The sequence below is a fragment of the Heptranchias perlo genome, chromosome 2 (assembly GCF_035084215.1).
Source record: "Heptranchias perlo isolate sHepPer1 chromosome 2, sHepPer1.hap1, whole genome shotgun sequence".
Taxonomy (NCBI): domain Eukaryota; kingdom Metazoa; phylum Chordata; class Chondrichthyes; order Hexanchiformes; family Hexanchidae; genus Heptranchias; species Heptranchias perlo.
The window spans coordinates 98707240-98726340 of NC_090326.1; the positions used below are offsets into that span (position 1 = coordinate 98707240).

Sequence of the window (19101 nt, forward strand, 5' to 3'; positions counted from 1 at the left end):
GGCTGAGTCCAACTCACTTTTTTAAATTTGTTGGCAAAGGTAGTTAAAATGCATTAAATTTGATTTCCTTACATCAGTTCCATCATGATAACATTATCTATTACTTAATATTTTTAAATGCCATGAAATTATTTCAAGGTTGGGATCTAATTTCACTGTTTAGAAGTTATTAATCAAAATAAGGATTCAGTAGATTAGTACATGGCTTTGTCAGTGAGTCCTGAAGCTGAAACCAGCCCATCACCGAATCCCCCACCATCAACATCCTAGGGGTCACCATTGACCAGAAACTTAACTGGACCAGCCACATAAATACTGTGGCTACAAGAGCAGGTCAGAGGCTGGGTATTCTGTGGCAAGTGACTCACCTCCTGACTCCCCAAAGCCTTTCCACCATCTACAAGGTACAAGTCAGGATTGTGATGGAATACTCTCCACTTGCCTGGATGAGTGCAGCTCCAACAACACTCGAAGCTCGACACCGTCCAGGACAAAGCAGCCTGCTTGATTGGTACCCCATCCACCATCCTAAACATTCACTCCCTTCACCGGCGCACCATGGCTGCAGTGTGTACCATCTACAGGATGCACTGCAGCAACTCGCCACGACTTCTTCGACAGCGCCTCCCAAACCCACGACCTCTACCACAGAAGGACAAGGGCAGCAGGCACATGGGAACAACACCACCTACATGTTCCCCTCCAAGTCACACACCATCGCCGTTCCTTCATCGTCGCTGGGTCAAAATCCTGGAACTCCCTACCTAACAGAGGTGTGGGAGAACCTTCACCACACGGACTGCAGCGGTTCAAGAAGGAGGCTCACCACCACCTTCTCAAGGGCAATTAGGAATGGGCAATAAATGCTGGCCTTGCCAGCGACGCCCACATCCCATGAACGAATATAAAGAAAAGTAACCTGCTCACCGATATTCAGTTCAGGTTCTGCCAAGACCCTTTGGCTCCAGATCTCATCACAGCCTTGATCCAGACATGGATGCAAGAGCTAAATGACAGAGGAGAAACGAGAGTAGCTGCCCAAGACATTGAGTGGTATTTGATCGAGTATGCTACCAAAGAGTTCTAGCAAAACTGAGGTCATGGGGGAAAACTCTCCATTGCCTCGAGTCAGACCTGACATAAAAGAACATTGTCATTGTTGTTAGAGGCCAGTCATCACAGCCCCAGGACATTACTGCCGGAATTCCTCAGGAAAGTGTCCTTGGCCCAATAATCTTCAGCTACATTATCAATGACCTCCCCTCTGTTATAAGATCAACGACAGGCTGTTTGCTGATGATTCCATAGTATTCAGTTGCATTCACAATTTTGCCAATAAAGAAACAGCCCATGACCGCCTACAGAGGAAATCCAGGCTGGGCTGACAAGTGACTGGCAACATTTATGTCACATTAGTTCCAGATAATAACCATCTCAAACAAGAAAATGCCCAACCACCTCCCCCTGACTTTCAGTGTCTTCCCCACCCCCCCCCCCCCGACTTTCAGCGTCTTCCCCCCCCCCTTGCCCCTGACTTTCAGCGTCTCCTCTCCTTCCCCCCCCCCCCCCCCCCGACTTTCAGCGTCTCCTCTCCCCTCCCAACTTTATCAACCAGTCCTCAAGCATTAACATCATTGGGATTACCATTCACCAGAAGCTTAACTGGACCAGCTATGTTGTCACCAGGACTACAAAGCAGGTTATCATATCTTTGCCAGTGATCGATGAGATGCATTGCACAGCTGATCAAGATTACTTCAATAGCATCTCTTTCCCCTATAACTTCTACCACAGAGAAGTACCAGAGCAGAAATGTTGTGGGAACATATTACCTCCAAGTTTCCCTCTAAAGTACACACCATCCTGACCTTGTTCCTTTAGAGTTGCTGGGTCAATATCCTGGAATTCCTTATCTTCCACCATTTTGGAAGCATCATCACCACAACAGAGCCCACTACTGCCTTCTCACGGCAACTAGGGATGGGAAATAAATGCAGCCGTGCCAGTGTTGCCCACATCCCAAGAAACAAGAGAATAGAAAAAAAGTGGGTCTGTCACAGATTTTCTCTCTGCCAAAGATCCCTCAAACTGGATTTTCAGTGAAAGGACTCAGTTGGTCAGATCTTGGAATTTATACAGCAGCACTATAGGTTGATGTTGGAATTATATAACTGTTGAGAACTGTATGATAGTGGTAGTTTTTATTAAAACTCTGTTTCATTTTTAAAGAGCTACAGGATAACAGATTTGCCAACCGTTTCACCCAAAACGTAGCAACTCATAGGTGATGTCCATATGCCATTGTATAAACAAGTTATTGAGGTATTGCATAGACTAAAATATAGTAAAAGGCGAACAAATTGATATTCGTCCTGAAAACGTACACCGCAGTAAGTTCTCGTGTAATTTGTTGACATTGCTTTTTAGTGAATGCATTTTTAATATGTGGCATTTTACATAGATGTTGAATGCTTATAGTTTGGCCATTACTGGATTATTTTCATATTCTTCTATATTCTAAAAATTGTAGGTTATTCTGACAGGGATCAAAGTATGAGGCAATCTGTTGAATATTCATCTTATCCATCCTATGGTACTCTAACCAGGAGTTCCTCACATTATCCTACAGCTCAACCAGTGGCACAAAATATTGGTGCATCAATGTCGTCGATACACAGCAACCTCCTGACCCCAGCACTACTGAGTTCTATCCGTGGTATGGATGTGAATACAATTACTAGTACTCTTACTAGGCTGGCTGCAAACAACCCTGCATTTGAAGGTAAACCACTTTTTAAACAGTGGATTAAGAAAGAAGAGAGGAAAGAACTTTCATTTTATAGTGCATCCCAAAGTGCTCCACAGCCAATGAAATACTTGCTTTTTCAAGTGCGGTCACTGTTGTTATGTAGGACACAGCAAGGTTGCACAAACAGTAGTGAGATGAACGACCAGTTAATCTGTTTTGATGGTGTCGGTTGATGGATGAATATCGGTCAGGACACCAGGAGAACTCTCTGGATTAGTTATGAATGACATTACCTTAAAGATCCAGAGCATTGGGTATAGAAATTCAATTTTAAATTCTTCATCCCTTCAATCCTTCACATGCCCATAGGCCATCGGTGCTGTTTGTCAGGGAAGAATCACAAGGAACGTCTTCCCCCAAGGATGCTTTAATGTAATGTTGGGATGATTCTTTCATTTAAATACATTTGTTATTCTGTAGCTAATGATTGTCAGTGAGCTGTGTTAATCAAATACCTTGCTGCCCTTTTTCCAGGTATAAGGATTTCAACCTTGGTTACTGTGCTGATGGAGGCCGGTGTGCTTAGTAAAAGACCAAATTAGGATATACTACAATTCAGCGCCCTTTCCAGCTGGTCATCTACAAGAAAATGCCTGGACATCTTGGGCAGCAGATATATGATTCAATAAAAAATTCCTTTTTAAACCTTGTTTATAAGCTTAGATTAGGGAAAAGGCTTGTTTTGTGCATTCCAAAATGTTGAAATGTCCGTTAAGTATGTCTGTAGAACAAGGTTAACTTTTTTGTGAATACTGTTGATTTACAGCTTTGATGTAGATCTTTTAATTCTGGTTGCCACAAAGCTTCAACCTTCTGAATTTCAAAGTTAGCTGAAGTGTTCTGTTTTGTTTTTGTTTGCTGAAATCGTTAGAAATGCAAAGATCAAACATTTTGATAGCTGATACAGTACTGGCATTGATCTGAATGTAGTGGTCTTGAAGGCTGTCCAACAACATTGTGCACATCTAATGAGGGATCCCATCAGTTATTTAACACAAACTCAAACCATTTTGATTCGCAGCAGAGAGTTGACGGTCCAGGTAAGTAAATCAAACCTTTTGAATACTGACTGACCTCTAGGTTTCAGAAGATACTTGTATTCTCTTAATACTGGTTAAAATTTTCACTCTGGCATTGATATGTCTCTTTAACAGAGGTGCAAGCCATCTGTTGAGAGCTGATGCTTTGCTATTGGGAGTTTTAATTTGTTAAATTGAGGATTTCTTGTGAATATTGGAAATCCTGCTTGCTTGATGATTTGTATAAGTCATTAATGAACTGCAGTGAAGATTGATATTAAAAGAACAATTCACTTATTTTGACTAAGACCTTTGTTACTCCACAGTTTTATGTGAAATTGATAAATGGCAAATGGTGGAAAAAGTGGTTTCATACATTGTAGCCACAGTGTTTGTTCATAGAGTTGATGTCTTAAGGACTCTAGGAGCTTATTGGTGCAAAGTTGTTTGTGGTGAAGAGTTAACATTTCCACATACAAGTATTTCCCTCCATTAGCTGTTATTAGCCTAATTGTACTGAGCCAGTGGAAGTACAGTCAATCACTTGCCACCATCCTGAAAGTAAAACACAATTGTATATTAGTGTTTGAAAGCTTTCAAAGCTCAATTTAATTTTTAATGGCATTTACTTAAAGAAATTGTTTTATGCCTTTTTTTAAACTCATCATTTGCCAAGAATTACTTCACTTTCATTTGGATGCCCTTCTATCCACATGTAATCTTTTGATTGCACCTTACAGACATATTGTGACTTTCAGTACAAGTATATATTTTATTTGTTCTGATGAGAAATGTAATTTTTTTCTTGTGTGTTTTGGGTAAAATAAATATTGTACAACTGTTTTCATGTGAAGTCTGGATTCCTATTGAGCCATTTTTACAGTAAATGTGTGTGGTTCTATCAGTCAGTGAATGATGTGAGTTACGTCTGGGGGGGACGGGGACTGAAACAAATTGGACCAAATTTTCCTTGGGCGGTTTCACCATTTCACCACCAGAGGAAGGGCATGCCAGGGTTTCCACCCGCCACCCTGATCCCACTGTTATCCTGACCTATTTTCTGGGTTGCAGCTCATGAAATATGCAAGATGGGAAATTTAAGCTACTGATTCATTGGAAAATTTGGTGGCCTTGCAGTGGGACATCTGCTACAGCAGCTCAGGGGAGCAGGAAGTCTTAAAAGCAGCAGAAGCGCCCTTAAGATTTTTTAAAATTACAAACCCTCTAGGTCTGTATATGGTAATTGATCTTTTAAAGGCATGATTTATGCCTGGAGTTTCTTATTAGGGTAAATAGCCCATTAAATATAAAGTTTAAATCATGTGAAGATAAAAAGGCATTTCCTCAAATTAAAGAAGAAAATCACATTGCCCCTTTTTGTTCCTACAACTCCTTCTAGGCAGAAGGATTTTAGGAAGCAAAATGAATCTGGCACCCTTCTCAGCCAAAGAATTGCAGAGCACACTGCAAGATTAATTTGACTCCCTGAACAAGGCCTTTAGCAATGTGATTGAATCAGTAAGAACTAGGCAGAACAAGTAGGTTTCCACAGCCAGTAGCAGTCCAAGGGAAGCCTTAGAGCATTCCCATTGTACTGACAATTGAAAATAATCATGCCCCTGAGGGGGGAGGAACATAGTGACAAATTGCCCAAAAGCAAATCGTTAGACCAATGCTCCAAGTCCAGAGAGGTGTTTATCTGGAGGGTTAACCAAAGCCTTAAGGTACTAGCTCCAAGGGTCTCTGACGCCAGAGTGGAACCTTTCACCTGAATCTTGCATAAGCCACATCACAAACACATTTTTCATGGAATTTATCAAGATCACATTCCCATGATCCAATAGCGCAAAGGTTTGGGACAAAATACAAATCATCAACACTAACCCTAGAATAGACTGAACATGAATTAGCAGATTGCAAACTTGACTTGTGCTTTGCTTCCTCTCCAGTTTTGCAAAATTCACCATGTAAGAGACAAATCGCAAGCTTTCTGACAAGAGACTTGGTAGGTGCTGATGTTCTTAACAAGGTCTAGTCAGGTTAGGATAGTGGACCACCAGGCTCATTGGGGAGAGAAAAGGGGCCACATAACTCTAAGCACTAATTAAAATAGATTGGGGCACTTTCTGTAGTCAGTCACCATCCCTTTATCCAGGACCAAAGGCAGGCTGGCATTCGAGCTGGATTCAAGGACTCACACCCTGACCTTGAAAGCCAGAGCCCTGGTTTTCAGTGCATTACTCTGAAGGTCTAAGTTTGGAATTAATCACATGGGTGTTACTCCAGCAGCTATTACAACTACCTTTTGATGGGAAAGGTATTTTGGAGATACAGATAGAGGAACTGCTGAATTTTTTAAAATAAAAAAACATGCATGCTGCATCAGGGTGGTTACAATAAACAGGTTCACCTTTTAAGAGCCACCCCCTCCTGCTGTTTGACTGACAAAGCAAGACAAGTTGGAACCATTTTAAATCATCTTCGTATCACCAGTGTAGATCAGTGTCCCAGGTAGCTGCCACCAATTGTTCTCAATTTTAGGTCTGCTCTGGACTTTCTCTCCGGTTCAGCATCACTGGTCTCTGCTATAAGTGGATCCTGCGTCCCTTAAGATTAGGAGTTTACCTTTGCTTTCCAATGTCTATTGATTCGTTAATGTGACCCAGGAGTGTATCATTTAAGTCCCCTTGCAGATATCGTAATCTCGCACATGCGCTTATCCAACCTTTTTGAAGATGGACTGCTTAACACTGGTGTGCGAATCATCAAGGTGCTTTAATTTTACAATCAGTTCAAATGGCTTCAGTATTTTCCTTTGTTAAACAGAAAGCGTGCTGGATTTAACTTCATATTAAAACCATATTGCATCTTAAACCACAACCTCTCCCAGGTAAATAGACGAATCCTCAAAAAATGACGAGACCATTACTTTGAACAACCCTACAGAAGGCTTTTCTGCCTTCAGACTACTTTATAGCACTTGGGAATCTCCTTTTTACTGAAAGCCTGTGCATCCATGCACAACTTATTTAAGATTAGATCTGATGGCAGCAACCATCTTCCTGACTCGCAATGCCTAACTTGAAGGAAAAATAAATACTTGAAGGGAAAAAATTTGCAGGGCTACGGGAAAAGAGCTGGGGAATGGGACTAACTGGATTGCTCTTACAAAGAGCTGGCACAGGCTCGATGGGCCAAATGGCCTGCTTCTATGAATGAGACCTGGTGTTAATAGTGCATGAGTCTCTAAAGTTCCATGACCAATGCTGAGAGGCTATAGTGAAAGCAAACAGGGTATTGGGATTAAAAACTAAAAGCTCAGCTAGTGAGGCAACTTCTGTGGAGAAAGAAATTGTTAACGTCAGGTCAAAGACCTATAGTCAGAACTTTGGGTATTGGATGTATAGCTAGGACGATTCAATACATAACAAAGAGCACCATACTGGGAGATAGAAGCCCTAGAAAAGGACCACTAGATTAATACCTAGTCTAAAAGCCCTTAGTTATCAAAATAGGTTCAGGGAGCTGGGTCTCTACTGTAGAAAAGCATAGATTTTGGGGAGACTTGATTGAAGTATTTGAAGTGATGAAGTGATTAGACTATATGGGGTAGAGCTTCCGCTTCTTTACACCAGTAATATCAGTGCAATCCGGGTGGAATCAGCCGAACCAGAACAAAAGATTGAGGAAATTTAAACATCAGTTACGCCCAAAACCAGTCATGCTTGAGTTTCTGCAATCTTTTACGCTGTTCAAGCTCAGTTCAGCCAAATCAGGCCCTGCCCACAAAACTGACCACGACCCCAGGTCGACATTGTGAGTTTCTGCCGATTGCACTGGTTCTGGAAGGCTCTTCAAATTGCGCTAATTTCCTTAGGCACACAGGCACTAGTAGGCATGTTTTTAAAGTTTTTCGTATCAAAATATTTAATTTATTAAGAAACCGACTCGTGTACACCAATTAAAGTAGTAAATGGTTCAGTATACTTTTTTAAAGTCATTTTTAGTGATTTTAAATCAGGTTACTCACAGGTGGAAGATTGGACACTTATTTAAAAATGCTTATTTTTTGTGATAAACCCATTTTCAGCTGTATTAATAAAACTGCACCAGGTTACCACTCTTAAATACATCAATGAATACTTTTTAATGGAAAAAAAAAACGATTATTTTCTATTACGCTGCCCGATTGCGCTGGTTCATGGAAGATTTTATGTTTGTGATTATGGAAATGATTTTTATCGGAAACTTGAACTGTAAGTGCGGCAGGACAGAATGAAGCAACTGAGTTTGGTGAGTGCGGGAGTTCGGTGAAGTGGGGGAAGGAGTTGCTGCTTTGCCTTGCTTTTCCTAACTTTTTCTGCTGAGCAGCAGAAGACTGAGAGTGGGGAATAAAAGCAGCAGCAGACCTGCAACAAGAGAAAACTACTGTGCGACGTCACAGTTGAGGCAGGGGAGTCAGAGAGATGAGCACAGTAAAAAAGGAGAGACCAAGAGCAGGAGGAGAGTCTGAGAGGTGAACGCAGTGTAAATCTATGGCAAGTCATGGCAGCACAGCTCGCACCCGTGATTTGCTCCTGCACTATGTGGGAAGTCATGGACACTACCAGTGTCCCTGGCAACCATGTGTGCAGGAAGTGTGTCCAGCTGCAGCTACTGGCTAATCGCATTTCGGAGCTGGAGGTGGATTCACTGTGGAGCATCCGTGATGCTGAGACTATCGTGGATAGCACGTTCAGTGAGGTGGTCAGACTGCAGGTAAAGATTACACAGACAGAAAGGAAATGGGTGACCGCCAGGCAAAGTAAAAGGACTAGGCAGGTAGAGCAGGAGTCCCCTGGGGCTATCTCCCTCTCAAACAGATATGCCCCTTTGGATACTGTTGGGGGAAGATGGCTTATCAGGGGAAAGCAGCAGGAGCCAAGTTCGTGGCACCACGGGTGGCTCTGCTGCACAGGAGGGGAGGAAGAGTGGCAGGGCTATAGTGATAGGGGATTCAATTGTAAGGGGAACAGATAGGCGTTTCTGTGGCTGCAAATGTCACTCCAGGAACGTATGTTGCCTCCCTGGTGCTAGGGTCAAGGATGTCACGGAACGGCTGCAGGACATTCTGGAGGGGGAGGGTGAACAGCCAGTAGTCGTGGTCCATATCGGTACCAACGACAGGTTTAAACAAAAAAGGGATGAGGTCCTGCAAGGTGAATTTAAGGAGTTAGGAGATAAATTAAAAAGCAGGACTTCAAAGGTAGTGATCTCAGGATTACTACCAGTGCCACGCCACGTTCTAGTGAGTATAGGAACAGGAAAATAGATGGGATGAATGCGTGGCTGCAGGGATGGTGTAGGAGGGAGGGATTTAGATTCCTGGGACATTGGGACCGGTTCTGGGGAAGGTGGGACCTGTACAAGCGGGACGGGTTACACCTGAGCAGGACCGGGACCAATGTCCTCGCGGGGGTATTTGCGAGTGCTGTTGGGGAAGGTTTAATCTAGAGTGGCAGGGGGATGGGAACCTGAGCAGGGAGACAGAAGGGAGTAAAGTTGAGAGCAGCAAGAGAGGGGAAGACCAGGGGAAATTTACAATATAAATAGTACAAACAGTTGTTCAAGAACAAGTGAAAGGGAAAAGCGTAGAGCAGCAGAAAGAAAGTGTACTTTAGACATTACAGATAAAGTGAAAACTAGAAGGCGTAAGGCGATTAACCCAGCATCAAAGCTGAAGGTCAGGCTAGGGTGTGTGGCCCAACTAAGAGTTCTATATACAAATGCATGGAGTATAAGGAATAAATTAAATGAACTACAGGTTCAAATTCAAATTGGAGGGTATGACATGATAGCTATTACTGAGACATAGCTGCAGGATGGTCAGGATTGGGAACTAAATATACCGGGTTATAAGGTCTACAGGAGAGACAGGGAAAATGGAAGAGGGGGAGGAGTAGCCTTAATGATTAGAGATGAAATCACTTCAATGATAAAGGAGGATATAACGAGAGGTAAGCAGCCAACAGAGACCTTATGGGTTGAATTGAGAAATAGGAAAGGATCTAGAACTATGGTGGGAATTGTGTATAGGACCCCTGGCAGCAGCTCTGAAGTGCTAGATTGTATAAATGCAGAGATTAGACAAACGTGTAAGAAAGGCATTGTGGTCTTAATGGGGGACTTTAACCTTCACATAGATTGGGAAAAGCAGACTAGCAACTGTCAGAAAGGTAGTGAATTTCTTGAGTATGTTCGGGATAGTTTTCTACAGCAGTATGTCCTAGAGGCAACAAGGGGGTAAGCCATACTAGATTTAGTAATGAGTAATGAACCAGATTTAGTTAACTGCTTAACTGTATGTGAACATCTATTTAATAGTGATCATAACAAGATCGAGTTCAATGTAGTGTTTGAAAGGGAAAAAAGTGAGTCAGCTGCTAAGATTCTAGATTTGGGTAAGGCCGACTTCAGTGGGATGAGACAGAGACTGTCCACAGTAAACTGGGCAAATCTGTTAATGGGTAAAACGATTGATAATCAGTGGGAAATGTTTAAAGAAACATTTAATGTGATACAGAATCGGTTTATACCCCTTAAGAGCAAGAACTCCACTTGCCAAAAAAAACAGCCATGGACAACTAAAGAGGTAAGGGACAGTATAAGACATAAGGAAAGGGCATACAAAAAGGCAAAAAATGGCACAGATCCTGGTGAATGGGAAAGATACAAAAATCAACAAAGGGTCACAAAACAGATAGTAAGAGCTATAAAAAGAGAGTATGAAAAGAAACTTGCAAGGGATATCAAAACCAATCTGAAGAACTTTTATAGTTATATTAGGAAAAAGAGGGTGGTCAGGAGCAGTGTTGGCCCCTTAAAAACTGAAAGTGGGGATATTGTCATTGACAATGGGGAAATGGCAAACATGTTGAACGATTACTTTGCATCAGTATTTACAGTAGAAAAAGAGTATAGCATGCTGGAAATCCTAAGAAAACTAATATTGAATCAGGGACAGGGACTCGATAAGTAACAGTAATGAAGAAAATAATAGCACTAAAGAGTGACAAATCCCCAGGACCAGATGGTTTCCATCCCAGGGTTTTAAAGGAAGTAGGTGAGCACATTGCGGATGCCCTAACTATAATCTTCCAAAGTTCTGTAGATTCAGGAACTGTCCCTCTAGATTGGAAAATTGCACGTCACTCCGCTTTTTAAGAAAGGAGAGGGAAACCAGGGAATTATAGACCAGTTAGCCTAACATCTGTTGTGGGGAAAATGCTGGAATCTATAATTAAGGATAGGGTGACTGAACACCTCGAGAATTTTCAGTTAATCAGAGAGAGCCAGCATGGATTTGTGAAAGGTAGGTCGTGCCTGACAAACCTGATGAATTTTTTGAAGAGGTGACTAAAGTAGTGGACAGGGGAATGTCAATGGATGTTATTTATATGGACTTCCAGAAGGCATTTGATAAGGTCCCACATCAGAGACTGTTAGCTAAGATAGAAGGCCATGGAATCGAGGGAAAAGTATGGACTTGGTTAGGAAGTTGGCTGAGCGAAAGGCGACAGAGAGTAGGGATAATGGGTAGGTACTGACATTGGCAGGATGTGACTTGTGGAGTCCCGCAGGGATCTGTCTTGGGGCCTCAATTATTCACAATATTTATTAATGACTTAGATGAAGGCATAGAAAGTCTCATATCTAAGTTTGCCGATGACACAAAGATTGGTGGCATTGTAAGCAGTGTAGATGAAAACATAAAATTACAAAGCGATATTGATAGATTAGGTGAATGGGCAAAACTGTGGCAAATGGAATTCAGTGTAGACAAATGTGAGGTCATCCACTTTGGATCAAAAAAGGATAGAACAGGGTACTTTCTAAATGGTAAAAAGTTAAAAACAGTGGATGTCCAAAGGGACTTGGGGATTCAGGTACATAGATCATTGAAGTGTCATGAACAGGTGCAGAAAATAATCAATAAGGCGAATGGAATGCTGGCCTTTATATCTCGAGGACTAGAGTACAAGTGGGCAGAAGTTATGCTGCAGCTATACAAAACCCTGGTTAGACCGCACCCGGAGTACTGTGAGCAGTTCTGGGCACCGCACCTTCGGAAGGACATACTGGCCTTGGAGGGAGTGCAGCGTTGGTTTACTAGAATGATACCCGGACTTCAAGGGTTAAGTTACGAGGAGAGATTACACAAATCGGGGTTGTATTCTCTGGAGTTTCGAAGGTTAAGGGGTGATCTGATCGAAGTTTATAAGATATTAAGGGGAACGGATAGGGAAACTAGAGAGAAACTATTTCCGCTCATTGGGGATTCTAGGAGCAGGGGGCACAGTCTAAAAATTAGAGCCAGACCTTTCAGGAGCGAGATTAGAAAACATTTCTACACACAAAGGGTGGTAGAAGTTTGGAACTCTCTTCTGCAAACGGCAATTGATACTAGCTCAATTGCTAAATTTAAATCTGAGATAGATAGCTTTTTGGCAATCAAAGGTATTAAGGGATATGGGCCAAAGGCAGGTATATGGAGTTAGATCACAGATCAACCATGATCTTATCAAATGGCGGAGTAGGCACGAGGGGCTGAATGGCCTACTCCTGTTCCTATGTTCCTAACCCAAGCAAAGCAATTTCCCGGTTGCGCCCAAGGTGGAAACTTTACCCCTATATGTGAACAGACGATTATTTGAATTAGATCAGTTAGGGAGATCGAAGGGACGTGTACAAGTTGTGTAAACGTAGAACTAGGTTAGATGTCAGGAGGTTTTTCTTTTACCAGAGGATTATTGACCTTTGGAATAGGTTGCAGGCTCATGCAGCAGATTCGCTGCAAACGTTCAAAACGGAGCTGGATAAGTTTCTGGAGGTGACTGATTCGCTGCATACAAAAAGATGTTGAGTGATGTACCCCTTGGTCACTGTCAACTCCTAGACCTAATTTTTGAATGCTATTAGGGGTCTGAGATGAATTTCCCAGTTAAGGCGAGGGTGCAGAGTTTTTGGTGAGGACCAAAAACTATAGCTTCTGTCTTGCAATATTCAATTGTAAGAAATTCTAGCTCATCCATAACTTAATGCTGGACAGCATGGAGATGGTCAAGGGAAGTGGTGGAGAGGTAAAGCTGGATGTTGTCAACTGTTGCTGCAACTTGTGACAAGACAGCCTGCTTAGAATGAAGGCAGCACAGAGTACTGACACAGAATAAATTAATCATGACTGCTGCCAAGAAACTGGGCACCGATCTGCATGATGCGCTGCCTGTGGTCGCAAACCAGCTGGACGTTGAAGGAGTGGAATCCCTTTTTAATCAGAAGGATGCCAGTCTGGTGATGGGGAGCTTGCAAGGCAATGTGGGTGCAGTCTACGGCACTTTGTACCCTGGGGAAGCCATAAATACAGGCAAAGCCTAGTGCTCTCATCCTGCTTTGCTCTGTCCGTGGGGAAAGTAACGTAGCTGTTCCTCCTGGTGTAGAGAGCCTCGGTGATCTCCCTGATACAATGATGAGTAGAAAACTGGGTGATGTCATGTGCTGCAGCCTAGAATGACGCCATGGCGTAGAAGTTGAGGGCCACGGTGAGTTTAACAGCCACAGGCAGTGCTGTCCATGCCCTCAATCGAGCCTCGAGTTGTGGCTGCAGCAAGTGACATAGCTCAGTGATAGCCTCCTTGGTGAAGCAAAAGCGCTTGATTCATTGCTCCTCAATGAAGTGAAGGTAGGAGAAATGCTCCCTGAAGACCTGCTGTGGGTATGGTCTTATGCACAGTGCCCTCCTCCTCCATTCTTCTTTGCTGCTCCCCCTCATCCTCCAGTCCCAAAGGCAGCTCTACCAGACCATCCATGGCAGCAGTAATACTGTTTCAAAGGCAGACAAAAGCAGTCCAGCACCAGCAAAAACTTGTTAGCAGAAGTTAGAAACCAGCTGTAGAAGGCAGGAAATAGGCCAAAAACCTAAAGGACAAACTAGCAACTAATCTGTATGTAGTGGGAGTCCTCTGATGAATCCATGGGTCTTTGCAAAGCAAGGCTGTGAAGCACAACAATCTGTGAAATTCTAGCTGGGCTGTATTTTAGATACATCCCCAATTTAAATCGGAATGTCGGTCTGCTGCATCATTATTCTGGTTAATGAATGGACCTCAGTGTACCGATGCTCAAGTGGAAAGCACATGTACGTCATTAACCATGGTTGTTAACCTTGGTCACTGAGGAGTCACACAAGACATTTCTTTGTGGTGTAGAGTAGGGGAATGGTTGACCAGCTCAAAATAAAAACCATGGCAGCTCCCAGGAAACTGAGTTCCCAAATTTCTGTGGGGTTCTGCTGATCTCCTGCTCTAACCCCCGGAGAAACAACATAAATGGCCATTTATGCCATTTGTCTGAGTGGCGTCGGCAATCTCTTGCCGGAGAACCCTATGGACATTCCAGGTGCGTGTTCACTGGGATGATTTGATGCTACTAGTCAGCTATGAACTGCACACTGAGGAAGTATTGGGCTCCACACTATAGGAAGGATATTGAGACTTGAGAGGTTACAAAAATTCACTAGGATGCTGCCCGGTATGAGGAAATATAAATACAAAGAAAGACTTGAAAATTTTTTTTTTCATTACGACAATGCAGATTATGGTGCAATGTGATATAAGTGTTTATAATTATAAAAGATGAGACAGGGTAGATGTTCACAGCGTGTTTCCAGTAGTTGAGAGGTGAAGAAGGGGCCATCGATACAAGATAAAAAGAGATTTAGAACAGAGAGCAGGTGAAACTTCTTTACACAAAGTTTTGAGGCTGTGGAATTCGCTTCCAAGGTTATCAATATTCAAGATGAGATTGGATAGGTGGATGAAGGGATATGGGAACACGGTGGGTAAAAGTGATTCGAACTATTTGCATCCATTGAGGGTAAATGCTGATACGGACTGGTTGAGGTCAATAGCCTGTTTCCAATTTGTAACTTCAACGTATTTCTACAAATAACATATGTAGAGAAGCATAGCCAAAGAAAGAAAGCATTATTCCCTCTGAAGACTGTCTCATAAGGAAAGAAGTGAACTCCCACAGGAGCAGACAGGTGCTGTTTTTTTTGTGAAAAACCAAGAAAATTGCTTTTGTAATGCAGTACTTAAAATATCCTTTAAATGATTTCTGTTAGCCTTATCACCTGTGTTGTAGGAGTGGAATCAGCATGGGGTCTCAATGTCTAACACGCAAAGTTGGATGTCTAACAATATTTAAATAAATTTAAATTCTGGCAGAAAATGATGGATGCACTTTACATGAATGGAACATGTTTTGGCCCCATTTCACCTACCCCGCTACTGCTATAAAATCTTGGAAAATCCAGGCCAGTCACTTTATCAAGTCTATAACCCACTCTACCACTAGCTGGAGGTTCCATTTTCCGAGCCAACCCTGGTTCACATGCTTTTCATGGAATGCATGATAAATTCCAGATAGACATTAAATAATGCATAATGAAGTTTCCTCTGCTAGTCCCATTTCTGAGTTGAATGAGTCACAGGAAGGTGCCCATTCACCTCGACGTTCTGGCTTAATTAACACATTAATATTCTATTGGAAGTTGCAGACAAAAGCCATCTCCCAGAAGCTAGACACATTGGATCTAGGCAACTGGCTTGGACCATACCAGCTTTTAACTTTATACAGAACATGATTAAGTTCATGTATACATCTATTATATATTAATTTTGGCATATGGGAGACCTGTAGGTAGTTCGGTGATATTACTTTGCAGTGTTGAGTCACATTTTTGCCAACGATTCGCCTGCATTGGTGCCACACAGCAGCTGCTGTTTGTACAGATACATGGCCTGCTTTTTCTGAAAGTTAAATTATAATATTTTGGGCTTCCTCCCTTTAATTTCCTTTGAAAAAATGTATTTGCTAAATTGAACTTTCAGCCCCAGCTCCAGTGCTATCACTTATGCACACTGACCTTTCCTCATAGGTAAGTCATTTTAAACTTAATTTTCAACTTTGAAATTTGATTTTTGTTTTTATATTGATACACATAAATATACCCCTTCCATCTATGTTTTACTCTCCCCACCTGCTCCCAATGGCAGTCCCACTTTGACTGCCACCCCCACATTCAGGCCTTGCTTTTCCTGATTATGAAATAATGTTTGTAGCCTGCATCTAATTGACTTTCTCCAACACCTTATTTGTATTTGATTTTATAATTATTCATTTAATCACAATTTTAGTATTTTGAATTTATAAATATTCATTTATCTGTAGTAAATATTTTTAAATTAAATGAATCACAAATAAACTTTCAATTCACATTACAATTATAAAAATAATTTTAAACATGTTACTGAGGTACATTAGATGACTGTATCCAACTTTATACAGTGACAGCATTGTGGAATGTGTTATAGTTGATGTGTACCACTGTCAAAAATCTCCCTAGAGAATGTAGGCCACCAGGCGGTGTCCCCAGAGCATTCCTGGCTCAAGTATGTGTAGACGATGCTGAATGAAGATGACTATGCTGAAGATGCATTTGTTTTGTATTGTCACTGATTTAAAGTACCTCAGCTTATACACTGTGATGACTGTGGAATTGTGAAGAATTCATTATTTTTTAATTGTGTTATAAATTTTATTTTGCAGCCATGACAACAGCTTGCCGAATTATGGAATTTTAGGTTATTAGCATATTTGTAGGTCTTTCTTATTCTTTGAAAGATGTTCTGTCTGCATTTACCAGTAGGATAATACAACAACAACAGCAGCTGGGGCTAATGTTGTACCATACTGAGGCAGCCCTTGCCCTCCTTCTAAGATGTGGTTCTGGGTTGCAGCATTAATTAGTTGCCTAAAGGAAACAGCTCCTGGCAAGACATTTATTGAAAAAGACAAAGCAGTTCCGAGCCACCGAAAGAAGAGAAATAAGGAGTAAGCAGGGAATGGAGCTTTAAGGATGCATTTCCTTTAGAAAATAAACAATAACTAAGTCGTTATTTGCTTAAATAAAATTCTGTAACGCCATTGCAAGTCTGCCAGCATCTGAAAAGAATAAAGCTTAACATTTCAGGTGTAGACCCTATTGCAATTTTGGTTCTCACAATATCCTTTACACAGCACCTTTGTGCACAAAGACAGTCTCCATAAGCAGATCCATGTCGCCCATGAATTGAAACTTGCATTGTTATAAGCGGAATCAATGGAACAGCATGCCACAGGCCAACAATTACCTTGTTGCCAATATTTTGCACTGGAGATTGTGTGGGTTGAACAATTCCAAAGGGGAACCCACATCTAGGTTATCGCAGGAGTACCACAACTGATGCTGTGGAGACCTTGGGCTCTGATCTCTTGAGAGTCCATTCTTAAAAAGAGTACCTAGGCTGGGAGGTGATGTGGACAGGAACCTGTAACATAAACATTCAAACCAGTTGTGATTTTCTTTTTTTTAAATATCCATTAAAGGGCTATGTGCATCGCTGGCAAGGCCAGCATCTATTACCCGTCCCTAGTTGTCCTCGAGAAGTGGTGGTCAGAGGCTGGGTATTCTGTGGTGAGTGACTCACCTCCTGACTCCCCAAAGACCTTCCACCATCTACAAGGCACAAGTCAGGAGTGTGATGGAATACTCTCCACTTGCCTGGATGGGTGCAGCTCCAACAACGCTCAAGAAGCTTGACATCATCCAGGACAAAGCAGTCCGCATGATTGGTACCCCATCCACCACCTTAAACATTAACTCCCTCCACCACCGGCGCACCATGGCTGCAGTGTGTACCACCTACAAGATGCAATGCAACAACTTGCCAAAGCTTCTTCGACAGCACCTCCTAAACCTGCGACCTCTATCACCTAGAAGGACAAGGACAGCAGGCACATGGGAACACCGCCACCTGCACGTTCCCCTCAGTCACACACCATCCCGACTTGGAAATATATTGCCGTTCCTTCATTGTCACTGGGTCAAAATCCTGGAACTCTCTTCCTAACAGCACTGTGGGAGAATCTTCACCACACAGACTGCAGCGGTTCAACACCACCTTCAAGGGCAATTAGGGATGGGGCAACAAATGCTGGCCTTGCCAGTGATGCCCACATTTCATAAATTAAAAAAAAAATCAGCAAACAGCCACACTTCTGAGCTTATGATGGAGGGAAGGTTATTGATAAATTGGCTGATGATATTTGGGCCTAGGACACCTAGGGGAGGGTTAGTGGCTACATTCGGCAAGGTAGGAACAGAACCATGTAAGGACGGTCTCACACAGCTGCATGACAGGAGAGATACTGACGCAGTATGGCTTGAGCAATTGTATCAAATCGTTCAAATGGTTGAGGAGGGAAATTGCAGCACGATCAGATTCACACAAGGTAGCCTTTCTGACTTTGCCTAGAGTTGTTTTGATGCTGTGGGAAGGGCAGAAGATGGATTGGAGTGATTCAAATGGACTTTCATCAGAGACAGCAGAATATAAGAGTAAAGGATGTTGCAGATAGGGTAGTAGTTGGAGAGGATGGATAGATTCAGGGAGTTTTTCGGTAGGGAGGGGTGATGACAGTTTTATTGTAAGGGAGAGGTGAAGTGCCCGAGGAAAGGGAACCAATGACAACCATCAGGGGGTCAAGAGGAGGAGTGGAGTGGTGAATGGATTAAGGGAGTAGGATACAAGTTATGTGGACAAATGAGCTGGAGAGGGTTGAGAAGAGGAGATGGGCAAGAAACCTCTGGGGTACTGGCTACAGTGGTGCAAGATGGCAGAGAGAGGCAAGAAGAAAAAGTGGCAGAAGCAGCTACACTGATAATCTTGACCTGAGATGAAGAAATCCAAGCGCTCCTTACAAGTGTTTGGTGTTGGAGGTGATGATTTAAGGAGACAGTTGGTTGTGGAAGAAAAGCTGTCTTTGCTCTCCAGGATGATCCAGCAGTAATATGCGGTTAAATCAGCTCTAGCAAATAATAACCAATACAGTTATGTGCCAGATTTTCTAGAGTTTGTGCACCTCTGGCTTTAGGAAGTTACAGGAGAGAGATATAGTGACTGATTTGCTGGGGAAAAAAAGGTGTCAAAGGCAGAGGCCAGGGAATGATGAAGCAGGTTCTTTGCAACAAAGATGTGACAGATGGAGGACAAAAGGTGAGGGAGGTAGGAATTTGCGAGCGGGTGGAAAGGAGGGTGCAATCCCCCAAGCAACTTAGCCAAGGCTGGCAATTCTTCTTCCCTCATTAGTATTCTTGATTGTGTACATACGCTCACTGGGGTTTCAGAATTC

The 19101-nt window shown here is 42.4% G+C and overlaps 1 protein-coding gene across 2 annotated transcripts in view; it reads left to right on the top strand.

The window, feature by feature from the left end:
• Nucleotides 1–4681, top strand: part of LOC137341572 (uncharacterized) — an 84882-nt gene extending 80201 nt beyond the window's left edge. For both annotated transcript variants that reach the window (XM_068004786.1, XM_068004795.1), the window contains 2 exons: nucleotides 2630–2782; nucleotides 3284–4681. In XM_068004786.1, coding sequence (XP_067860887.1) covers nucleotides 2630–2782; nucleotides 3284–3351 — 221 coding nt within the window. In that variant the 3' untranslated portion in view covers nucleotides 3352–4681. The remainder of the gene's footprint in view (nucleotides 1–2629; nucleotides 2783–3283) is intronic.
• Nucleotides 4682–19101: the final 14420 nt, after the last annotated feature.